This window comes from Podarcis muralis, chromosome 17 (genome assembly GCF_964188315.1).
Source record: "Podarcis muralis chromosome 17, rPodMur119.hap1.1, whole genome shotgun sequence".
Classification (NCBI taxonomy): Eukaryota; Metazoa; Chordata; class Lepidosauria; order Squamata; family Lacertidae; genus Podarcis; species Podarcis muralis.
The window spans coordinates 12,372,003-12,393,826 of NC_135671.1; the positions used below are offsets into that span (position 1 = coordinate 12,372,003).

The following is a 21,824-nucleotide window of genomic DNA, read 5'->3' on the forward strand; positions in this document are numbered from 1 at the left end:
GGGTTGCCGCGGAGCGCAACTCAAACGTGCTCATCCCGAAGCACATTCAACCTGAGGTATGAATGTACAACATATCTACAGTGGTACCTCAGTTTACGAACTTAATCTGTTCTGGAAGTCCGTTCTTAAAACGAAGCCATTCATAAACCAAGGCGTGCTTTCCCGAATGAGGCCTCCCACCGCCGGTGTCCTTCCACTGTTCGGCTTCCGTTTGTAGACCAAGGTAAAGTTTGCAAACCGGGACACTACTTCCGGTTTTGCAGAGTTCGTAAACCGAATAGTTCATAAACAGGGCTGTTCTTAAACCGAGGTATCACTGTACTGAGAAGCAAACTGCTTAAGTTCAAGGGAAGTTCAAAGTGGGCATAGCATGCCTCCCCAAGTTTAAATTGATTATTAATCAACCAGGGCTAATTTTAAAACGGCAGGACAGCGAAGTAAGGACAACCAGGTTAATTTTTGAAGCTATTTGGTTCTGGTGTGAGATGGGGGGGGGGACACACATTAATGATGGCCTTTTCTCCTAACTGTTTTTGTTTATTAAGTTGCAAGGTACCTAAAGCATCATTATTTTCAAATAGGTACTCAAAAAGGTGTTGTTTTGATACTATACAAATGCAAATAAATGTAATCAATTAATTTATCAAATGATCCAGAACAGACTTGAAAATAAGTACATTTACACCTATTTGTTGGCTGCATGCAATCAATTCTGAAGCAGATTCTGGAAATGCTCTCATGAGCTATCTTGGTGCATCCACCTGTGCAAAGGCAGCAAGCATAAAGCAGTGGCTTACCTGTTCTTCAGGTGCTGGACACTGCCAAGGCACCTGAACCGCCCATTGACCATGATCGCCATTCGAGTGCACAGGGCCTCACATTCTTCCATGCTGTGGGTAAGGGAACAAGCGAGTTAAATTGCGCAAATAAAGGTTCCGGCATGTTTGCGAAATCACTTTTGCACGGCACAGTTTTACATCCTCAAACGAAGAGGAAGACCTGGATATGCAGGCTTTAGAATCTTTAACACAAGAAGCTGCGTTCTTTTAAAAAGAGAGAGCAATTGTCCTTCTAGCTAGCTCAATACTGCCGAGTCTGGCTGGTAGCAGTGCCAGGTCTAGTTTCAGGTCTTTGGCACCCTCCTAGCTGAGACAGAAATATCTCAGGACAGACATGTGCTCTACCACTAAGTGACAAGACCTTGATACTTAAGAATTATTATTATTATTATTATTATTATTATTATTATTATTATTATTATGATGTCTGAAACTGCTACCATCAGCTGCTATTTTTAATCATTTTCTGTACAACTACTAAGCTATCTTTTTTCCTTGTATGGCTATGTTTTTTAAAAATCAATTTAAAAAAGAATATAAAAAAAAAAGAATATTCAGTACTGTTAGGATATCCTGCTGTGTTCTGTTTCACATTGTGTGTCTGTCTGGAGTTTTTGTACAATTTACACTAAATCCAGCCAAAATTAAACATGTCTCATTCATTTCAATGAAAGGGATTTTAGCATCCATTCTATGTGGACTCAGATGGTGTTTTAAACAGCTTCTTTAGCTAGATGATGACAGCTCCTTTTTTTGGTCACAATCCACTTGCAACCGAAAACGAAACAGTGACTGAAACACATCACTATGCTGTGTGATGCAAATAGCAGCTAAGAGCCCCCCCCCAACCCCGCTTACCTGTGAGATGTAAGGACCACAGATCTTCCCTCCTTGATGACGCTCAAGGCGCAGTTCCAAAGGAAACGGCGGGCCTTGGGGTCCATTCCTGTGGTCGGCTCATCCTGCAATTGAGAAACAATAAATCAGCTCTGATCTTGCTCGCCAGAGCATCATTTCATGATGATAAGCTCCATCACGCCTTCCCTCCCTCAACCATCATGGAGCAGGGCTCATTCCATCAGTTTTGCTAAAAGACCAGCTGCATTAGTGCCTCCTTGACCCATGGCAGCTGGACATTATAATAACTACTACAGTGGTACCTTGGGTTAAGTACTTAGTTCGTTCTGGAGGTGCGTTCTTAACCTGAAACTGTTCTTAATCCCACAAAACTCAACGTGGGGCTTGTTTCAGCAGAGACTTGCACTGCATGAAATGAAATTACATTTCATTGAATAAAATGAGACTACAGTGGTACCTCTGGTTACGTACTTAATTCGTTCCAGAGGTCCGTTCTTAACCTGAAACTGTTCTTAACCTGAAGCACCACTTTAGCTGCTGTCGCCGCGCCACCACACAATTTCTGTTCTCATCCTGAAGCAAAGTTCTTAACCCGAGGTAATATTTCTGGGTTAGTGGAGTCTGTAACCTGAAGTGTATGTAACCTGAAGCGTATGTAACCCGAGGTACCACTGTATTTAATAACTGGTACTAGAGGCCTGGGGAAAGACATATAAAAATTTGAAGAGAATGTGGAAAATTATTGTTGTTAAAAAAAACTGAAGTTATGATACTGAGATGTACAGGATTTGATGGACTTATCGAGAGAAGGACTTGGTTCCTGTATTTGAGAGTGTATCCCAGGCCAAGACCATCCCATCCCTATAGATCACCGAAGAAGATAAAGAAGACTGGCAAAATAAATCAGTGAACTACGCAGGACATATTAAATAATTTGGGACAATTATTTAATGCATGTATTTGTTTTGGAAGCTTTGTGTATAGATTCCTACATTGGTATAACTTTTAAAACTCAATTGTAATAAGATGAAAAGGTTTTAAAATTGGATTGTTAAGAACATAAGGTTTTATGGACGTACATGAATAAGTACTAAACAATGAAACCAAGAAGAGTGGAGGGAAGTCAACCAAAATAATGGTTTAAAAATTTGTTCGTGATACTTCCCCCCCCCCTCTTTTTTATACACTGTTGTTATTTTTATGCATTGTTATTTATTTATTTTGGAAAATTTATAAAATGTTATTGAAAAAGCAAAGAAAAGCAAAAAAAGAACTGGTACTAGAATGGCCTTTTAGCAGAATACGCATTGCTGATGTGAGCAACACCCTACTCACCAGGAACACCACAGGAGGCCCTCCGATTAGGGCCATGGCAGTTGACAGCTTGCGCTTGTTCCCACCGCTGTAGGTGCCGGCACATCTTTCTGCATACTTCACGAGGCCCAGTTTGCGAACAGCCCATTCACCAACCTGCCAGATAGGAGGGCAACATGAATAGAGAACAACAACCTCCATGCTCTGTGCAGAGTCCTACTTAGTGTTATCTGTCTGTTATATATTCCAGGCCATTCAGCACAGCAAACGAGGCTGAAGCACCTCCAGGTTCTTTAAGGTTGGAGACTTGGCAATAGTTTTGTTTCTAAAGAAAGTTGAAAGTGGCTCAGTTCACTTCCCACGGTGTATTTGCACCTTCCTTTTTACCCTCTTCTGCCTCTGTTCAGTTGGAAACAATTCAAAAAACACCCAGTGTTGCGTAAGTGGCTTGCTGTACATCATAATAAGTGGGGGGCCTCTTTCTCAAGCTGCCTTTGATCCTCTGAAAAACATGACTGTCTATATCCAGTCAAAGGGAGCTGATGGCACAGCCAGAATGTTATGCCCAGTGGGCTTTGCTGCCGCATTGTTGTTTTGCAAACATTCCTATTGTGTGTGCATTTACTTACTGCTTTAGATCATTGTTGCAAGCCACCACATGCTTCTGGTGAAGCAAGATAGAAATGTTTTAAAGTAAATAAAAAAATTATTTACTTTAAATAAATAAAGTAAGAGACCAACTAGGTTTGTTCTGGGTATAAGCTTTCATGTGCATGCAGACACGAAAGCTTATACCCAGAACAAACTTAGTTGGTCTCTAAGGTGCTACTCTTAAGGTGCCGAAGAATTGATCGCCGAAGAAGTGATGCTTTTGAATTATGGTGCTGGAGGAGACTCTTGAGAGTCCCATGGACTGCAAGAAGATCAAATTTATCCATTCTTAAGGAAATCAGCCCTGAGTGCTCACTGGAAGGACAGATCCTGAAGCTGAGGCTCCAATACTTTGGCCACCTCATGAGAAGAGAAGACTCCCTGGAAAAGACCCTGATGTTGGGAAAGATTGAGGGCACAAGAAGAAGGGGATGACAGAGGACGAGATGGTTGGACAATGTTCTCGAAGCTACAAACATGAGTCTGACCAAACTGCGGGAGGCAGTGGAAGACAGGAGTGCCTGGCGTGCTCTGGTCCATAGGGTCACGAAGAGTCGGACACGACTAAACGACTAAACAACAACAACAACAAGGTGCTACTGGACAATTTTTTATTTATTTCGACTGCGTCAGACCAACATGGCTACCTACCTGAATGCTTTAAAGCAAACAGAGATAAATGCCCCCTTTGCTCCCCCCCCCTTCATCACCAACCCTATGGAGTTTGTTGCAGTAATTAGCACTGGTGGTCCCTCTCCTGCCGCCTTGATTTTTTTTACCTTGCAGACTTCTTTCTCAGGGACGCCTCTTAAGAGTGCAAATAATTCCAGGTGTTCTCTCCCCGTCAGCAGCTCATTTATGGCATCGAACTGAGGGCAGTATCCCATATTCTGGTGGACGTCTTGGATGTTAGACAATATACTGCAACGAGAGAAGATGCAGATCTTGAGCGTTTTGCTAGTGGTTTAGCACAGGGTGGGTTGTGGTGCACCAACCAATTGGGAATTATCAGACGTTGACAACTAATGCAAAAAAAATACCACTACACAGAATTAAGTTAGAATTTTAAAAGGATGTATTGGAAGTGCTAAACAGACTGTTCAACAAAATTGTGCCGCTGGCAACAACCTTACTAATGTCAATCAAGACTTTTGGAAATGGTGCATTTCAATACAGAGTTTGTGATCATGGTGTTGAATTCTATGCCTTTCCTTCTGGCTCATGTTAATGAACAGAGCTGCCAAACAATATGAAAATTCAAATTAGGAAGTGAAAGCACATTTGCATAACCCTAGTTTTTCTAGCCATAGGGAGGGGCAAGAGTTGTGCAGAGTACCAAAAGCCACAACTGAGAATCTTATTCAGCCATCCTCCAGGCTCCTAAACTTTTAGCACCTACAGTTGCAAGTTATGGACTTGCAAACTTGAGGACCTTGAGGACTACGGTGGTGCCTCGGGTTACATACGCTTCAGGTTACATACACTTCAGATTACAGACTCCGCTAACCCAGAAATAGTACCTCAGGTTAAGAACTTTGCTTCAGGATGAGAACAGAAATTGTGTGGCGGCGCGGCGACAGCAGCTAAAGTGGTGCTTCAGGTTAAGAACAGTTTCAGGTTAAGAACGGACCTCTGGAACGAATTAAGTACGTAACCAGAGGTACCACTGTAGTCTCATTTTATTCAATGAAATGTAATTTCATTTCATGCAGTGCAAGTCTCTGCTGAAACAAGCCCCACTTTGAGTTTTGTGGGATTTGTTCTCAGGGATTATGTCTAGGACAGAAACCATTCAAAAAGTTATGCACCCAATATTATATTCTGCACTCCTTCAGAATCTTGGCATGCGCACAGCTGTGGCCTAAGCTGTGTTCTGATCACTGGAGATCCTACTGATCCCTTCTATTGGCTTCCCAGATTTCACTGGCTGTGACAAGCTGAACTTCTCAGCCTAGAAAATCAGGGTTTTCTTAAAAAAAATGAAAATGGGTGTTTCTCAGGATGTTAAATAGTGTGACCAATACAAAGTTCTTCCCTTGCATAGAATACATACAGCAACCATGAACATACCACTGCCCCAACAGTGCAGCACAATCTAGTCTCACAGACCAAACCAACTTTTGCTGTGAGTGGCAATGAAATCACATCTGCTCTGAAAGTGCAACAGCAGACAGAAAGGCCCATGAAAAACATGGCTTTCTGCAGAAGGAGCTGCCATTTCTTTTCATACCTGTTGCCCTTAAGGAAAGCATCTCCTCCCGTAACATCGGTGTCTCCTGTCAACATCTTGAAAGTGGAGGATTTGCCAGCACCATTCACACCCAGGAGTCCAAAGCACTGCAAAGATTAAAAAGACCGGATCAGTGCATGCATGCCCCATTCATCTCTCACACATTCCTTGTGTTGTTGCATGAAAACAGAAGGAGCCATGGGCAGAGCAGTTGGCAATGGTGGGAGATTCCATGGCAGGGAGCTTGGGCTGGCCAGAGTAGAATATGGTATGTTTGTGTGGGATTTCCAGTGTCCCCGAGAAGAGCCTCGCATCTTGAGCAATGTTTCACTAAATACATGCAAACGGTGACTTGGAAATCTTACCTCGCCAGGTGGAATTCCGACGCAGATCCTATCCACAGCAGGCTTTCGTTTCATTCTGTATACCTGGAATGAAGAACAGAAATTTGCTCATAGCTGGCAACAGCTAAGCTTTGCATCCTCTACCAGTGCATTTCTCTTCTTTGGCAAAATCAGTAGCAGGGCCTCTGCCTACAGTTCAGTTTCTCAAAGGACATCCAGAATTTGTCCTATTTGTTTGTAAATTCGGCAAATCCCAGCAAGTGTATATGGGGAAAAAGCACTTATGTGATCGACGAATGCATGAATGTGGCCATACCAACTAATCCAGGCATAGGCAAACTTGGCCCTCCAGATGTTTTGGGACTACAGCTTCCATCACCCCTAGCTAACAGGACCAGTGGTCAGGGATGATGAGAAGTAGTCCCAAAACATCTGGAAGAAGAAGAAGAAGAAGAAGAAGAAGAAGAAGAAGAAGAAGAAGAAGAAGAGGAGGAGGAGGAGGAGGAGGAGGAGGAGGAGGAGGAGGAGGAGGAGGAGTTTGGATTTGATATCCCGCTTTATCACTACCTGAAGGAGTCTCAAAGCGACTAACATTCTCCTTTCCCTTCCTCCCCCACAACAAACACTCTGTGAAGTGAGTGGGGCTGAGAGACTTCAAAGAAGTGTGACTGGCCCAAGGTCACCCAGCAGCTGCATGTGGAGGAGCGGAGACACAAACCCGGTTCACCAGATTACGAGACTACCGCTCTTAACCACTACACCACACTGGCTCTCTGGAGGGCCGAGTTTGCCTCTGCCTGAACTAATCCCTAGTAGTGGCAGCATAGGCGCCGACCCCATGGGGCCTGAGGGGGCCCGAGCCCCCTCAAAAATTTTATTGGGGGGGCTCGGCCCCCCCAATAATTAAAAAAATTATCGCGCGCCTTGGCTCCCGCGGCCGGCGAGGGGAGCCCGGGCCGCGCGCGGCTGCTGCTGCCGCCTCTCCTGGGGGCGCCGCCTCCCCGGGCGGGAACGCTGCGGGTGCGCGAGGGAGGAGGGCGGCCCCCGGGGGCTGGGAGAGCCGGGCTGCCGTGGCCGAGAGGGCTGCTCTGCCGGGCGCCGCTGACATAATTTAAGCAAATTATCGCGCGCCTTGGCTCCCGCGGCCGGCGAGGGGAGCCCGGGCCGCGCGCGGCTGCTGCTGCTGCCGCCGCCGTTTGTGGTCATGGCGGAGCTGCCGCCTAGGGAGGAGGGGAGAGGGGGCTGGCGGGGGGGGCAGGCGGTGAAGGGGGCTTGGCTGCGCTCTCTCTCTCTCTCTCTCTCTCTCGGGCTCTCTCTCTCTCTCTCTCTCTCTCTGGCTCTCTCATAGGCGCCGACTCCATGGGGCTAGGCGCAGCACGCTCTCCCCTATTCGCTCACGAGGAGGCGGCGCCACTTTATTTGCATATTCATGAGCTTATTTATTATTCATGAGCTTTCCCGGGCCCCCCCAATATTTTTTATAAGTCCGCGTCCCTGAGTGGCAGACTTTGGACTCTCAAATTTCAGCAGCACTCTGTGTGATGATAAAATTTGGTGCACCCCCCCCCCCCCGCACTCTGTTCTGCATTGTTGTTGTGGCACCTAGTGCAGTTGAACCGGTCACGCTACCCTAAAACCGTCTCTGTCCCTAGCAGCACTGATGTCAGGAAGTAGGGCAATCATCTGATGTGCATACTGCTGGGAGGCAGAGCTAGTTAGCATAGCCCTGTTCATACGTTGATTCACTGAGTGAGAGGTTCTTTCTGTTTGAAATGCAGACCATTATCAACAGCGGCAATCCCTTTTGATTCTAGGGAATGCATGAAAATAGAGAGTGAACCCCACGGAATGGTTGCTGTGACGTTAACATATGAGAGTGCTGGAGGTGAAATAGTTAAACAGGTTACCCAATCAGAACCCAGGGGGGTGGAGTCAGAGGGCCTATAAAACCAGCTCTGGGAGGGGCGAAGGGGGGAGTTTGTTGGGAGTTGGGTGGTTGGTTGGAGTGGGAGTGGATTGGGATAGAGTCTGTGGGTAGGTTGAGTTAGTGTAGCGAAATAAGCTGAGCCAGGAACAGTTAGGAGCTAGGAAGACAAGTAAATATCTGAGAGGTGGTTTAGTGAGTGAGAGCAGGTAGCGGAAGTTATAGATCTGGATAGGCACCCCATGATTGTAATTGACCGATACCGTTTATGAAACCACACGCTTGTTAAACTGCAATAAATAAACAGAAGTTTATGTTCCAATTTAACCCTGACTGGACTCAGTTTTGTACCAGGTAGGGCCAGGGTGGTGGCAGTGAGAAATAAAGTGGTGGCACAGGGATCAATAGACGGTAAAATGTCCGGGGACCCTATGTGATCGCCACAGTCGCTATCAACACTTGCCCCATAATTTCAGGCATCCATCAGCAGGAAATTGTACAGCAGCACCATTAGGTGGGTTGCTAGGCCCCATGCGTCAGTGGCAATGGAAATGCAAGCTTCCCCTATGCACAGCACGCCCAAAGAACTTCTCGCTTGTCTTCTCACCTTGGTTAGTTCTTTGATTTCTAAGATATCGCTCTGCCCACCGCCACCAATGATCCTCTGCCGTTCTCTGTTCACGTCTTCATCCTCTTCATGCACAGGCGGAAGTTTAGCATTGCTAGTTCTGTTGGGGGGGGGGGAGGAATGCATCACTTGGAGGTCAGGTTTGTGCACTGATAATTCAAGATTCATTCAGTAACAGGCAGACCAGTTCTAGACTTCTGGATCCCATTCCAAAGGTGGTGTAAAAGGTAAAGGGACCCCTGACCATTAGGTCCAGTCGTGGTTGACTCTGGGGTTGTGGCACTCATCTCGTTTTATTGGCCAAGGGAGCTGGCATACAGCTTCCGGGTCATGTGGCCAGCAGGACTAAGCCGCTTCTGGCGAAGCGGAGCAGCGCACGGAAACGCCGTTTACCTTCCTGCCAGAGCGGTACCTATTTATCTACTTGCACTTTGACATGCTTTCGAACTGCTAGGTTGGCAGGAGAAAGGTGGTGTACACAATCTCTTTTGTAATTAATTAAGGTTGAAACTCACTCTTTAGCTAATGGCCAGCTCCCTGCACATCCTGGAAATTAACCCACAATTTCACAAGCCACTTCACACCTTACATTTTAACATTTGTAGGCAGCTTGGGGAGTTTATTTTTGGCAGAGGAGTGGGATAAAATGCTTTTGAATGAATGAATGAATGAAGCATGGGTTTCTGGTGCTATCACTGCTCCCTTTGTTTCCTCTTTTCTGACTTCACTTACTAGGGGGAGGGGTGGTAGAGACGCTTGTCTTGGCCGCTCTCCCCCCCCCCCCAATTATTTGGATTCTCAAAATCTGCATATGCCTTTCCCCAGGATGGGTGTTCATTGTCACAAAGGCCATTTTACCTGGATTTGATAAAGAACCTGTACTGGATAAGCACAGTGATGAGGAAGAAGACGACTCCTTCCACAGCCATGGCGAAGAGATTCCGTCCCACCAGGTCCCAGGAGAGAGGAGAGACAAAGCGGTTCTCGCCTAATGGGGAAGAGCAGAGGCTGTCATTCAACTGTCCGATCAGACGTCTAGGAAGGCTCCCTATTACAACACTGTATGCAACAAGCTCGTACGTAAGAGCAACACACACTGTACTGATCTTTAATATACCTCAGATGTTCGTCACAACAGAGACACAATTTAAACACTCAGCAAACCTGATGGCTGGCATCTGAGGTGTTCTAATGCTGATTTCGGTCATTTGCAAATTACCATGGATTTTCCCCCACACGCTGCACAGGAAACCCCTGAGTTTACCTCTGATCTAAGAGTCAATCCAGGCCCTCCAGTTTTTAAACATGATACAACTGCTTGAAAATGTGAATTTGTTGCCGCTTGTTACCCGTATATTAAAACATCTTGGAATGAACACCTAAAAGATTGGTTGCGTGCAAATTGGTTCTCATATTCTGATCTTCCTGATGACAAACAGTACTTTTGAAAGCACATTCCTGTCCCAAATGGTTGCAAAGTTATGCTTGGAACTGCGTTGAGTAAAGGCTGCTGAAATATCTGAAGACAAACAGGTGGCCAATTAAAATTTCCAATGGTTGGGGTGGAGAAGAGAATAATTCTTTTGGCCTCCCTCCACATTGTGTAAAATGGTTAAGAATTGCAGAATAAATAAGAGTACACAAATGCACTTAATTTGCATACTTTATACAGGTTGTAAAATTCAGTTTCCTCAGTGCAAAATGTGGGTTGTTTGATTTCAGAGTATCCACCCAACAGTGCCTTACAGCTCAAGTCTCCACAATCTAGGATGTGTTGAGAATTCCTTTCCACCTTAAGGGACAGACGTGTGGAATTGTTGCATGTCACATGTCTGTTTACATTCCAGCACAGTATGCTGGGAACTTCCGTTTGTGTATAGTTTCCTGTTTCGCTTTGGACACGAAGGAGATCAGACATGTTTTCCTTTTGTCCTGATCTATGCTGAATAAACCTGCTTTAAACCACACAGCCTCTTGTGCTGCTTCTGTTTGTGGCGTTTTCTCTGCTGCATAGTGTGTTCAGTCTTCTGAAGCCTGGGCCGCAGATTTATGCTGCACCAAGGACCGGAGTTCGCCTGGCACACCAGTCAATGGGCTGGAGCCAGCTGGGGGCCTGCCAGTTGCCCCCGTTTCCTTGGGTGCATGTCAACAGGACGATGCCACTAGGCCAACACCTCACTTACCAAATCTTTCTAGGGCATCTGCCATAGCTTGATTTTTCACCATGTCAATCAGGCCCCGGCCCAGGCAGAAATGGGGGAAGATGAGGAATACTGACTTCAGGATGTCATTGATGTCGGTCAGCTTCTAAAGACACAAAATCAATGGCAGTCAGTTGCTTGGAAATTTACAACAACAACAACAACAACAAAGGGACAGATATCAAGAGGCAGAGAATGGAAAAACTCAAGAGAACTTATCCAAAAAGAGTTAAGCATGCACCCGCCGAAATTAAAGACTAAACTGATTTTGAGATTAAGGACTTATTTCTTTGGCATAAAAGAATTCAGGTTGGTTTTGGGTTTAAAATGTAGCAGATTTAAGGGCAATGTCGCATTATGGCAGCCAAAATTAATGGCTTACCCTGAGCGAACAGGGTGCTAGTGCATGCAGCCCTGAAGCTCTGCTTTTCCACTGATACAAGCAACAAGCCATCAAGCCTTGGCTTGCTGTTACATACGAACCACGGTTGTGCTTTGTTTTTCCTGAACATGCCAGGTTCAAACTTTGGCTTCCTCAACATTTTTTCCAGAAGAAACAAATCACAATCCCAGTTTGGACATAACAACAGTACACACTCTTGTTGCTTGTTGCTCTTGTTTGTGCAAGGAGAGGGGCAAGGCAGGAGCAACTGGGCGGTGTTCACTAGCATGCTGCTTGCCTTATTCTGACAGGCAAATTGGTCCACTGTGTTCAGTCCAAACGGACTGGAACCTTCCAATGTTGAACTCTGAAACAGAACCTGATCTGGTTCGGATGTCACACAAGAATGAGCCTAGATGCGTCTCAGAGTCACATGCTTTCCCTTTACTCCAGCATGGCCACAAGAAGTGTGGAAGCTTTTGCTTCTGTTTTGGATAAACCACAGCTTTTGTTTCATCTGAAGCCAACAAAACTGTGCTTAATATGAACTATGGTTTGTATGGAATAAGGCAGTTTCAAACCATGGGTTATATGAAGCTGGCTTGTTCCAACAAACTATAAATTAAGGGAAACTTCAGCTTAGGGTTCAGATGTAATGCTGAACTGTGGTTAGTTGAAGCAAAAACTTCCAATCTCCTCCTCGTGGCCATGCCAGAGGGATGTGGGAGCATGGGAACCTAAGGCTCACCTAGGCTCCTTGGCATCCAGGGACATTGTACAAAAGGAGGGCGGTTGCCCCTATGGGTCCAGCTATATTTTTTCCATACAGTGTCCTTGGGAGGGATGGCATAGCAGCTTGTCTCTTCACTCCCAGAGGTATTTGCAACTGCATTTTTAATGTGGTCTTGATAGGTCCTGCCTGGATCTCTAGTCACATGCAAGGGCTATTACCTGTATGTATTCACATGTGTTTGTGTACACACTGGCTTAGGAATATGGGGGGTGGAGGGGTGCCCTGTCTCAGGTGTAATGCCTGAGGAGGGTGACAAGATTGCCCCCCGGGCAGATCACCAATGCACCAATCGGAGCAGCGGATGTGCTCGGGGAGCGATTTTGTCACCTCTTGGATTGCCGAAATGTTGATCCGTTTGGGGGGGACCACTCGAGGCTTGCGGCGGCTGCCCCCACATGAGGATCGCAGCGGCAGCCCCATAGGCAGGTCGCTCTGCCCCCGCCGCACCGGGTACCAAAGGAACTAGCTACATCCCTGTGTGTACAGTGTTGGGCTAGGAGGAGAGGAACGAATTCCTTAAAGCAAAATAGAGGGCAAACAAATTATCTGAGCATCTATACTTCAGTTTCCTCCTAGTCTCTCTCACCTACTTCTCTATTGCTACAGAATGTACATTCATTCCTTTCGCTTATCAACTCAAAGATGTATTTTTTCTAAAGGACCCTGAATTCTGGCAAGATTTCTCAATTGGAATAAATCAGGAAATCTAAGCAAAATCACGAAGTTGTGACTAATTCACCTTTTAGCAACCATCTAGTATTTCTGTGCTGAAATCTGAAAGGCCACGGAGCAGGCTGAATTAATCAATTCAACTTTTATCAAATCTTTTTTTAAAAAAAGCACAGCAAACAGCAAAGCAGCGTGCCGTGCTGGCTGCGGCCACCGAGAACTCACATTGCTGGTGAAAAGCTCGAGGACAAAAGTGGCGACACTCCCATTAATACCGATGAAGAGGTTCACACTGGTGAGCACCACGTATGCCGTGCTAGGGATCTTGAACACAAAGGATGCTGGGTACATGAGAGGCGTTATGGACCACCTGGGAAACAGAAAGGATGTGACATGAAGGAACCCCATTCCTACATCTTAATCGGTCATCAACACCAGAGCCGAAAGGGCCTCCCTTACCCATAGAGCAAGAGGAGAAGAGCCAGCACGGGAAGGTTGCTTGAGGACACGTAGGATTTCTGCTGGAAGCCAACAAAGATGATGATGACCAAGGTGGCTGGAACTACATAGTTGCACTGTGAGTTGAAAAGAGAGAAAGGAAAATGCAATCAGAATAGATCCAGCTTAAAGGATTCAAATGACCGTAGTATTAGAAGTTAGACAGGGTAGGGTTTTCTCCCTATCATAGAAAGCAATAGACAAAACTGAGCTTCTCTAGATTGCAACCACAGTTAGACAAAGATGGTGCAGGAAGCAGAATTCTCTCTCCTCCTTCGTACAACACTGTCAGGTAGATGGACAGAAAAGGAAGCCTGATGAGACTTCATGATGCCTATATTACTCTCTTAGCAGGTCAGAGTGTGGGGATAGTCATGCAATACACACTTCAGATGCACTCTTTGATAGAATATGTTGTCTCTCTAAAGACAAAGGTGTGTTGGGGGGGGGGGATAATACAGAAACATATATAGCCTTACCATATCCCACACAAAATTAGCGAGCCAGTAGGTCACTGGCTTCACGCCACAGATGAACTGCAGGTGCTTGGCCTTAGTGACACGCTCCTGGATCAAGAAAACCACAAAGCTGGCCGGGACGAAGGACATGGCAAAGATGACGCAGATGGAGACCAAAACATCCACTGATGTCGTCATCCTGAGCAAAGAGAAATTTCAAAAGAGAGTTTGTAGATTTGACCGGGTGCATCATAACCCGTTGCTCAGCTACATCCTTGGTTAGGAGAACCCATGGAAACAGGCCAGTTTCTAGCACGCCCTGTAGCTGCTGAAGCAGAAACTGGCCCTAACTCTCCTGTTTAATTTTAAGGAGGTCATTTCCCCTCTCCCCTTATCCTCTCCCCATCCCCCCGCTTCCGGGACGTACAAGGCGACTTCCGAGAGCTGCTGCTTGGTGAGGTTCAGAGGGTGGTTGAAGGCCGTGATGCCGTAAGCGCTGGGGTCCTCTCCCTCTTGCAGGTTGGCGCGCAGAATGGCATTGTTCATTATGTTGAGAAAGGCGCTGATGGCGTGCCAGCCTTTGTTGTTGAACCATACCTGGAAAGGGTGCACAGTGTAATTAACGAAGAGTAACGCAGACTGCAAGAAGATCAAACCTATCCATTCTTAAGGAAATCAGCCCTGAGTGCTCACTGGAAGGACAGATCGTGAAGCTGAGGCTCCAATACTTTGGCCACCTCATGAGAAGAGAAGACTCCCTGGAAAAGACCCTGATGTTGGGGAAGATGGAGGGCACAAGGAGAAGGGGACGACAGAGGACGAGATGGTTGGATAGTGTTCTCGAAGCTACCGGCATGAGTTTGACCAAAACTGCGGGAGGCAGTGGAAGACAGAAGTGCCTGGCGTGCTCTGGTCCATGGGGTCACGAAGAGTCGGACACGACTAAACGACTAAACAACAACAAACGCAGAAGCTCTTCACTTCGGGAATCAAACTGTAGATGCTCCCCACCGGTTTATTGCAAATTTGGCCTTTTCTCTTACCAGGTTAATTTCAAACATAGTAAGAGGAAAGGCTTCTGGGTGTCTCAGTGAAGCATGCCTTCGATTCTATTTTATTATCAAGTGCTTTAGCTGTTAAACTTTGAGAGAAGCCTCTGTGGACATTCAAGAACAACTTGCAGCTGGGCTACTAGGATACAGAACAAGCAGGTGGAATTACCTTTACATTATCATTCGTGTCCATGCCCTTCATGAAGCTCGATAGGCTGTTAAGGAAGCGTTCTCCAGAGCCCCCCTAAAAGGAGTAATAACAAAGAACATGAATTGCAATATGCTTTGGGGAGGGGGGGACAATCCTACACAAGTATACTCAGAAATATCCTCGAGTTCACTGGGGCTTACTCTCAGGTAAGTTGTTATAGAATTGCAATATTGCGTACCTAAGTTTGCACTGTTTAGCTATTTTAGAATTCCTTCCTACCCTTTCCCAAAAGACCACCTGAATTCCAAATCAAGTAGCAAGGCCTAAGCCATTTATTTTCGCATAGAAATCTCTGCTCTGTTTACCTTGGCTATTTCCAAGATTTTCTTCACTTGCTTGATTGCTTCATTAACTTCTTCACGGCGAGGGAGCACCAGAGAGCTACTGGCTCCCAATGAAAAGCCACCATACCTGGGAACACATTAAACCAGATTAATTTTTATGGTTTGCGTATATGAGCCTTCCCCCTCCATTAAGAGACTTTTGCTTTTCTTGTCAGCAATTTCAGGTTTGCAATCCTGGTCTGCTACTCAACAAAAAGAAATTAAATTGTTGGGATGCGCAGCTCTCTGGAGCATCACACTGACTGAGATAATAAAATAATAACGTACACTATAATCTTGGACACAAAGATGCCTGTTGACATATATACATACAGTGGAAAGCCATTTCGTACATGCCTGTGAGTCACATTATCTCCCAGTGGTCAGATACACTGAGTGAATAATTACTGGGTAAAAATAATGATCTAATCCTGCAAATGTATTTCAGGAGTTCCTATAATTCTGAAACTAGAGACAGGAGTGGGGCATTTGGGAATGAACAAGCTTCACCAAAAAACGACAAAGAAAAAGGTGTATTTACCTGAATTCATTCACCCAAAACTTATTGCTCAAACTGTGAATGCAAAAAGAAGAGAAAAGGGGTTTGTTATGTCAGACACAATGAAGTAAAGCAGGGACAAACATAGCAACCTCCAGATGTTCTCGGACTACAACTTCCATCCTCCCTGACAGGCTGGGGTAATTGGAGATGGAGTCCAAAAACAACTGGGAGGACATCATGTTGTTAAAGCATACTGCACATCAGGTACCTTTTCCCGATGATCTGTGCATAGGTCTTCACCAGGTAATCAGAAATGTTGCGACCTGTCAGGTTTTGCAGGATATCTGTAGTGTTCAGTACTCTCTGCGGCCAATGCGGGGGAAAGAAGAAACCGAAAAGATAAATCAAGGGTTTTATTGGCTATGAAATACCTCGAATGCTGTATGTCATTCATTTGGTCTACCCCCAATCTAAAGCTATGAAGAAACATAGGGCTTTTGTGTGGAAACCTGATGGAATTTAATCAGCTCATGGCTGATTAAAACAAGATATAGCCATAATGAGAAAATTAGACAAAGGCACCATGGCATATCTAAAAACGCATGTTAGGTGCCCACAGGAAGGTTCAGTTCTTGTTGCACTTACAGAGGCTGATCCTTTACTCTGGAATCGTACAGGATCCGGCGAGAGTGTTTTGACTAGTTATTGTGAATAGCTCAAAAGCCTCTTTTATTCAGACTAAAAAACCTTACTCTTGAATATATAAATATATGTTATACTTCATTATTATCATCATTGGATGTTTGGAGTTGCCTGGTGTGCTTTGTTAAGTGTTGGCAGAAAGTGTTTATTTTATTATTTGTTTATAAAAAGATATCTATATGCTGCTAATTCATTTATTAAAAAACCAGGGCAGCTTACAATTGTACATAAAAAGCATATGTAACTTTACACACAACCCCCCCCTGTACCTAGTCTTTTCTACATACCAAAGTATTTTTTACCTGGGGAGGAGGGAGGCCACCAGCTGCTGCTGGGCAAACTGGGAGCATCTTCTTCACCTTCTCGTTGCTACAGACGCACGATGGGGAGGGGTTCTCCATAGTCCAATTGCCGTTCTGGAAGATTTCCATCAATTCCTCAGGCACAGGATCAGTGGTCCAGCCCTCTTCGCCTACTGAGCAAGGAGTATTCCTGCACAAAAAAAGGCAGAAGGGCAGAGTCAGAACAACATCAAAGTGTTTCAGAAATCATATCGTCCACCAGGTTGTCTTTGTCACCTGCTATGCGCTAGCAGCTGGATTTGATATCCCGCTTTATCACTACCCGAAGGAGTCTTAATGCGGCTAACATTCTCCTTTCCCTTCCTCCCCCACAACAAACACTCTGTGAGGTGAGTGGGGCTGAGAGACTTCAGAGAAGTGTGACTGGCCCAAGGTCACCCAGCAGCTGCATGTGGAGGAGCGGGGAAGTGAACCCGGTTCACCAGATTACGAGTCTACCACTCTTAACCACTACACCACACTGGCTGTTGTGGTCAGTCCATCTGTCCCACTTCTAAGTTGCACTTTAAGTAGATTACGGTTGAGAGGAAATGGGTTATAATAAAAATAACAATTGTTGTTGTGTTTATGGTTCGCCAAACTTATAACTTCAGGAACGGTATCATGCTTCAGGTGATAGTTACGATGCTGTGATGTGATGAGTGGCCAGAAGGGACAGGGCACTGAAGCCCCACTTTAAAATACTGGAAGCCTAGGCTGGATCTACAATGGTACCTCTGGTTGTGAATGGGATCCGTTCTGGAGGCCTGTTCACAACATTAAAAGAGCGCAACCCGCAGTGGCGCATCTGCGCACGTGTGGCTTGCGATTTGCCCCTTCTGCGCATGCGCGTGACGTCATTTTGCGCTTCTGCGCATGCACAAGCAGCGAAACCTGGAAGTAACCCTTTCGGGTACTTCCGGGTCGCCACAGGACGTATCCTGAAAGAACGTAACACGAAGCAGATGTAACATGAGGTATATTGATCTTCTAAACATTGTTAACAGAATGTTCTATAAGTCTTAATGGCAGTTTTCCATTGCTGGTGGCTTGCTGCTCTGAAGCGCCCTCTGCTGTTACATTTTAGTGACGCATTTTTAACGTCATAAATGATGAGTGTAGCTCCGACCCTATTCAGTGACTTCTCTAGGCTGCTGAGATTTTATCAGGATTTCCCCATAGCATGCACTTCCCAACATATTGGCTAAAGTCGTAAACAGAGATCTTTTTCATAAGCTGCATTCTGCAGTCAATGCCACATTTGGCAGCTCCCACAGAATCAAGATATACACACACGCAGCCTTGACAATAACTTCAAAGAGAGGCATTAAGGAAAGAGAGCGGACTTCACCTCCAACTCCAACCCCCGCTTTCCACAAGGGTTTTGCAAAGATCCCACTTACGGAATGGAGTATCCTTCCATGCAGCGGGTACCGAAACCAGGTTTGTTGAGGAGAGCATCCAAAAGCTTCTGGGTTCCTGTGTCTTCTGGAGCATCATTGCTATGGGACACCAAAGACACCATCAGGGGCCTGAACTACAGTGCAGGCAGAGAAAGCAACCAACACACTGAGGCATAGGAAGAGAGAAGCATTCAGGGAGATGAAGTCTTTGCTTCAAGCAACAGTATCTGTGCTTTATTGTAATACTTTTATTGTTTGGAATGGCACAAATTTTATTTGGGCAGGAAGGCTGGGTAATACAGTGGAACCTTGGTTCTCAAATGCCTTGGGACTCAAACAACTTGGAACCCAAACACTGCAAACCCGGAAGTAAGTTTGCGAACTTTTTTCGGAAGCCTAACATGCTCCGTTTTGAGAGTTACACTTAAAATTTGAGTGCCACGCTTCCGTTTTGAGTGTTATGCTGAGGTCAGTCTGTTTTTGCTATTTATTTCGCATTTTTGTGGCTCTTTTGTTTTTGTGATTGTGTGGAACCCAGTTCAGCTACTGATTGATTGATTGATTGATTGTGTGACTTCAGTACATTATTTATTGCTTTCATTTTATGGATCAACGGTCTCGCTACATAGTAAAATTCATGTTAAATGGCTGTTTTAGGGGTTGCTTTTAAAAGTCTGGAATTGATTATCCATTTTGCATTACCTTCTGTGGTAAAGCACGCCTTGGTTTTGGAACACTTTGGTTTCGGAATGGACTTCTGGAACAGATTAAGTTTGAGAACCACGGTACCAGCGCAGTAACAAAAAAACAGCTGGCGTTCTCATCGCACAGTTCACATTTTACTTCTATCCTCCCTCCCACCTCCATTGCAGAGTTTGATATGTACCTGATAAACGTGTACTGCTGATCATACATCCATGGTTGCAACTCCAAGCTGGGATATTTACCAAAGGGAGGCACAATCAAACTGAATATAAGAGCAATGCAGACGAAGACCGCTGGGAGAACAATCTGAAAATTATAATTGGGAAGAGCCGTTCACATCAAATGTTCTGAGAAATAAGAATGCCCCCTCACCTCACACTGGGACTTGGTTCTTCCCACTTCTAAAACCTTGACACCAAAAGCTGAGTCAACTTGATCACTGAATTGTAGACATTTAACCACACTGCCCTCTGGTGGTAATGATGACAAACAAAACTCATTAACAAAAGTAGCCTGAACAAAAAAAATTCCTTTCAGTAGCACCTTAAAGACCAACTAAGTTAGTTCTTGGTATGAGCTTTCGTGTGCATGCACACGTAGATTGGATTAGACTGGTGTTCATATCAGTTCTGCTTTTTCAAGTCTGCTAGCTGCTATTGAGTGTCAGCTAACCAGATTCTATCAAATTCCAAAAACAACCTGGGTGAAAACTTGCCTGTAAGACAGAAATCTGTCTCAAGCGGTGCATTTATGAAACAAGAGGAAAATGTTTTTCAGAAACCAATAAAATACAACCCACCCACCCCCTTTAGTAGCAGGTAGAGCCCATCTCACCTGGGCAAAAAAACCTTTCCTGCTGCGTTTGGCAATAAGCAGTCTCTTCCAGAGCAGAGCTACAAACTGCTGCTGCATCAGCTTCCAGCCTTTGATCTGGCTAGATCCTTTGCCATCCATCCCACTCAGCAGGTCGGTCTCTCGGGATTCTGCAGGCAAACAATCGCAGGTCATGAAACACTCACCCCTCTCTCACCTAAGCCAAGCAATCTCCCCTAGGCAAGATATGTTCTCTGATTTAACCTATTCATCAAATGCAAGCAGCAGGATGAATATTTAAGCAGGGAGAAATATATTACATCATCCAAATGTTCTTACAAGCTTTTGAGGTTGAAGGCATGCCAGCTCCTCTTGCCTTTGATGTAGCTGAAGGAAAATGCTGGGCAGGCACACAACAGAGAAACCCTCACCAATATTGCTAACAGACTTGTACGTGGATCCATAATGCAGTTTGTCTGGCCTACATTTATGGAATGCTGAACTTGCAGTTATAAACCTCCAGAGATAAGGTGTTGGGGACTGCTCTTCCCAGTCCATTGTCACACTTGGCTAGAGGTTTTATGGGGTTCTGTTGGCTGGCTTGGGCTGTATTGGGACTAAGAGCCGGCTCACACATGCATGGAAAACACTTGACTACTCATCACTTGACGATTCAGTCTGATGGTCCGACATGGCCATTAGGTGATTAACATGTAGGGTGTATATCATGGGTAGACAAACTAAGGCCCAGGAGCCAGAGCCGGGCCAATTGCTTTCTAAATGCAGCCCACAGACGGTCTGGGAATCAGCGTGTTTTTACATGAGTAGAATGTGTCCTTTCATTCAAAATGCATCTCTGGGTTATTTGTGGGGCCTGCCTGGTGTTTTTACAAGGGTACAATGTGTGCTTTTATTAAAAATGCATCTCTGGGTTATTTGTGGGGCAAAGGAATTCGTTCCCCCCCCCCAAAAAAATATAGTCCACCCCCCCCAAGGTCTGAGAGTCAGTGGACCAGCCCCCTGCTGAAAAAGTTTGCTGACCCCTATATATCATGCCTTAGCCTATCAGCAATGGTGTTTCACCCTTTAAATGCAGTATAACATACAGTGGTACCTTTGTTTACAAACTTAATCCGTTCCAGAAGTCCGTTCTTAAACCAAAGCGTTCTTAAACCAAGGCCTGCTTTCCCATCGCAGCGGGGGACTCAATTTACACTCAACAGGAAGCGGAACATGTTCTGCTTCCAAGGCAAAGTTCACAAACCAAAACACCTAGTTCCAGGTTTGCAGCGTTCTTAATCCAAGTTGTTCATAAACTAAGCTGTTCTTAAACCAAGGTACCACTGTATTCTACTTCAGTAAAGGGAGACCAGTTATGGGCTCTCCCTTCCTGGAGTTTCCAAGCAGAGGTTGGAGAGCCATCTGCTGCGGGGGGAGGGGTCCCTCTAGTTCTGGATTTCCTCCTACATGCTCTGGGTTGAAGTAGCCCCCATCCGCCTGGCTCCATGAAACACACAGGGACCCTTTTCATCTTTTACCTGGGTCCACGTCGGAATCATTGGGGTCAAAAGCATCATCTTCTGTGAATGGACGGAGGCAGCTTTGCCTGTCTCCAAAGACGCGGTTTCTTCTGGCTGGTAACGTGCCATCTGAAAGGGAAAGCTCAAGAATTAGCTTCCTGAGGTTCAGCTGGCTCCATCTTCTTCTAACGCTAACTAGAGAAGTGACACTAATGAACTGTTGCAGCAGGAAGTCTTCAGGTGGGCTTCCATTTTGTTTCATTTTCTCAGTAGTAAGAACCATAGGCGCCGACTCCATGGGGCTTGAGGGGGCCCGAGCCCCCTCAAAAATTCATTTGGGGGGGCTCCGCCCCCCCAATAATCTCCGGCGCCCCTCCAGCAGAGCGCCATCGCCGCCCCTCCCCCAGCCCAAAATGCACAGGGAGGGGCGGGCTGCATGCCTCCTGCCCTCCCTCCCGAGCAA

At 45.6% G+C, this 21,824-nt stretch overlaps 1 protein-coding gene across 3 annotated transcripts in view; it reads right to left on the minus strand.

The window, feature by feature from the left end:
• Positions 1 to 21,824, minus strand: part of ABCA1 (ATP binding cassette subfamily A member 1) — a 108,866-nt gene that overhangs the window by 4,954 nt on the left and 82,088 nt on the right. For all 3 annotated transcript variants that reach the window (XM_028712743.2, XM_028712744.2, XM_077921318.1), the window contains exons 27-48: positions 21,380 to 21,490; positions 19,863 to 20,011; positions 19,210 to 19,334; positions 18,324 to 18,422; positions 16,882 to 17,071; positions 16,146 to 16,240; positions 15,917 to 15,949; positions 15,358 to 15,463; positions 15,011 to 15,085; positions 14,217 to 14,386; positions 13,811 to 13,988; positions 13,293 to 13,408; positions 13,059 to 13,203; positions 10,972 to 11,095; positions 9,647 to 9,776; positions 8,768 to 8,888; positions 6,258 to 6,320; positions 5,893 to 5,999; positions 4,442 to 4,583; positions 3,033 to 3,167; positions 1,698 to 1,801; positions 798 to 890 (exon numbers count right to left, since the gene is read on the minus strand). In XM_028712743.2, coding sequence (XP_028568576.2) covers positions 798 to 890; positions 1,698 to 1,801; positions 3,033 to 3,167; positions 4,442 to 4,583; positions 5,893 to 5,999; positions 6,258 to 6,320; positions 8,768 to 8,888; positions 9,647 to 9,776; positions 10,972 to 11,095; positions 13,059 to 13,203; positions 13,293 to 13,408; positions 13,811 to 13,988; positions 14,217 to 14,386; positions 15,011 to 15,085; positions 15,358 to 15,463; positions 15,917 to 15,949; positions 16,146 to 16,240; positions 16,882 to 17,071; positions 18,324 to 18,422; positions 19,210 to 19,334; positions 19,863 to 20,011; positions 21,380 to 21,490 — 2,611 coding nt within the window. The remainder of the gene's footprint in view (positions 1 to 797; positions 891 to 1,697; positions 1,802 to 3,032; positions 3,168 to 4,441; positions 4,584 to 5,892; positions 6,000 to 6,257; positions 6,321 to 8,767; positions 8,889 to 9,646; positions 9,777 to 10,971; positions 11,096 to 13,058; positions 13,204 to 13,292; positions 13,409 to 13,810; positions 13,989 to 14,216; positions 14,387 to 15,010; positions 15,086 to 15,357; positions 15,464 to 15,916; positions 15,950 to 16,145; positions 16,241 to 16,881; positions 17,072 to 18,323; positions 18,423 to 19,209; positions 19,335 to 19,862; positions 20,012 to 21,379; positions 21,491 to 21,824) is intronic.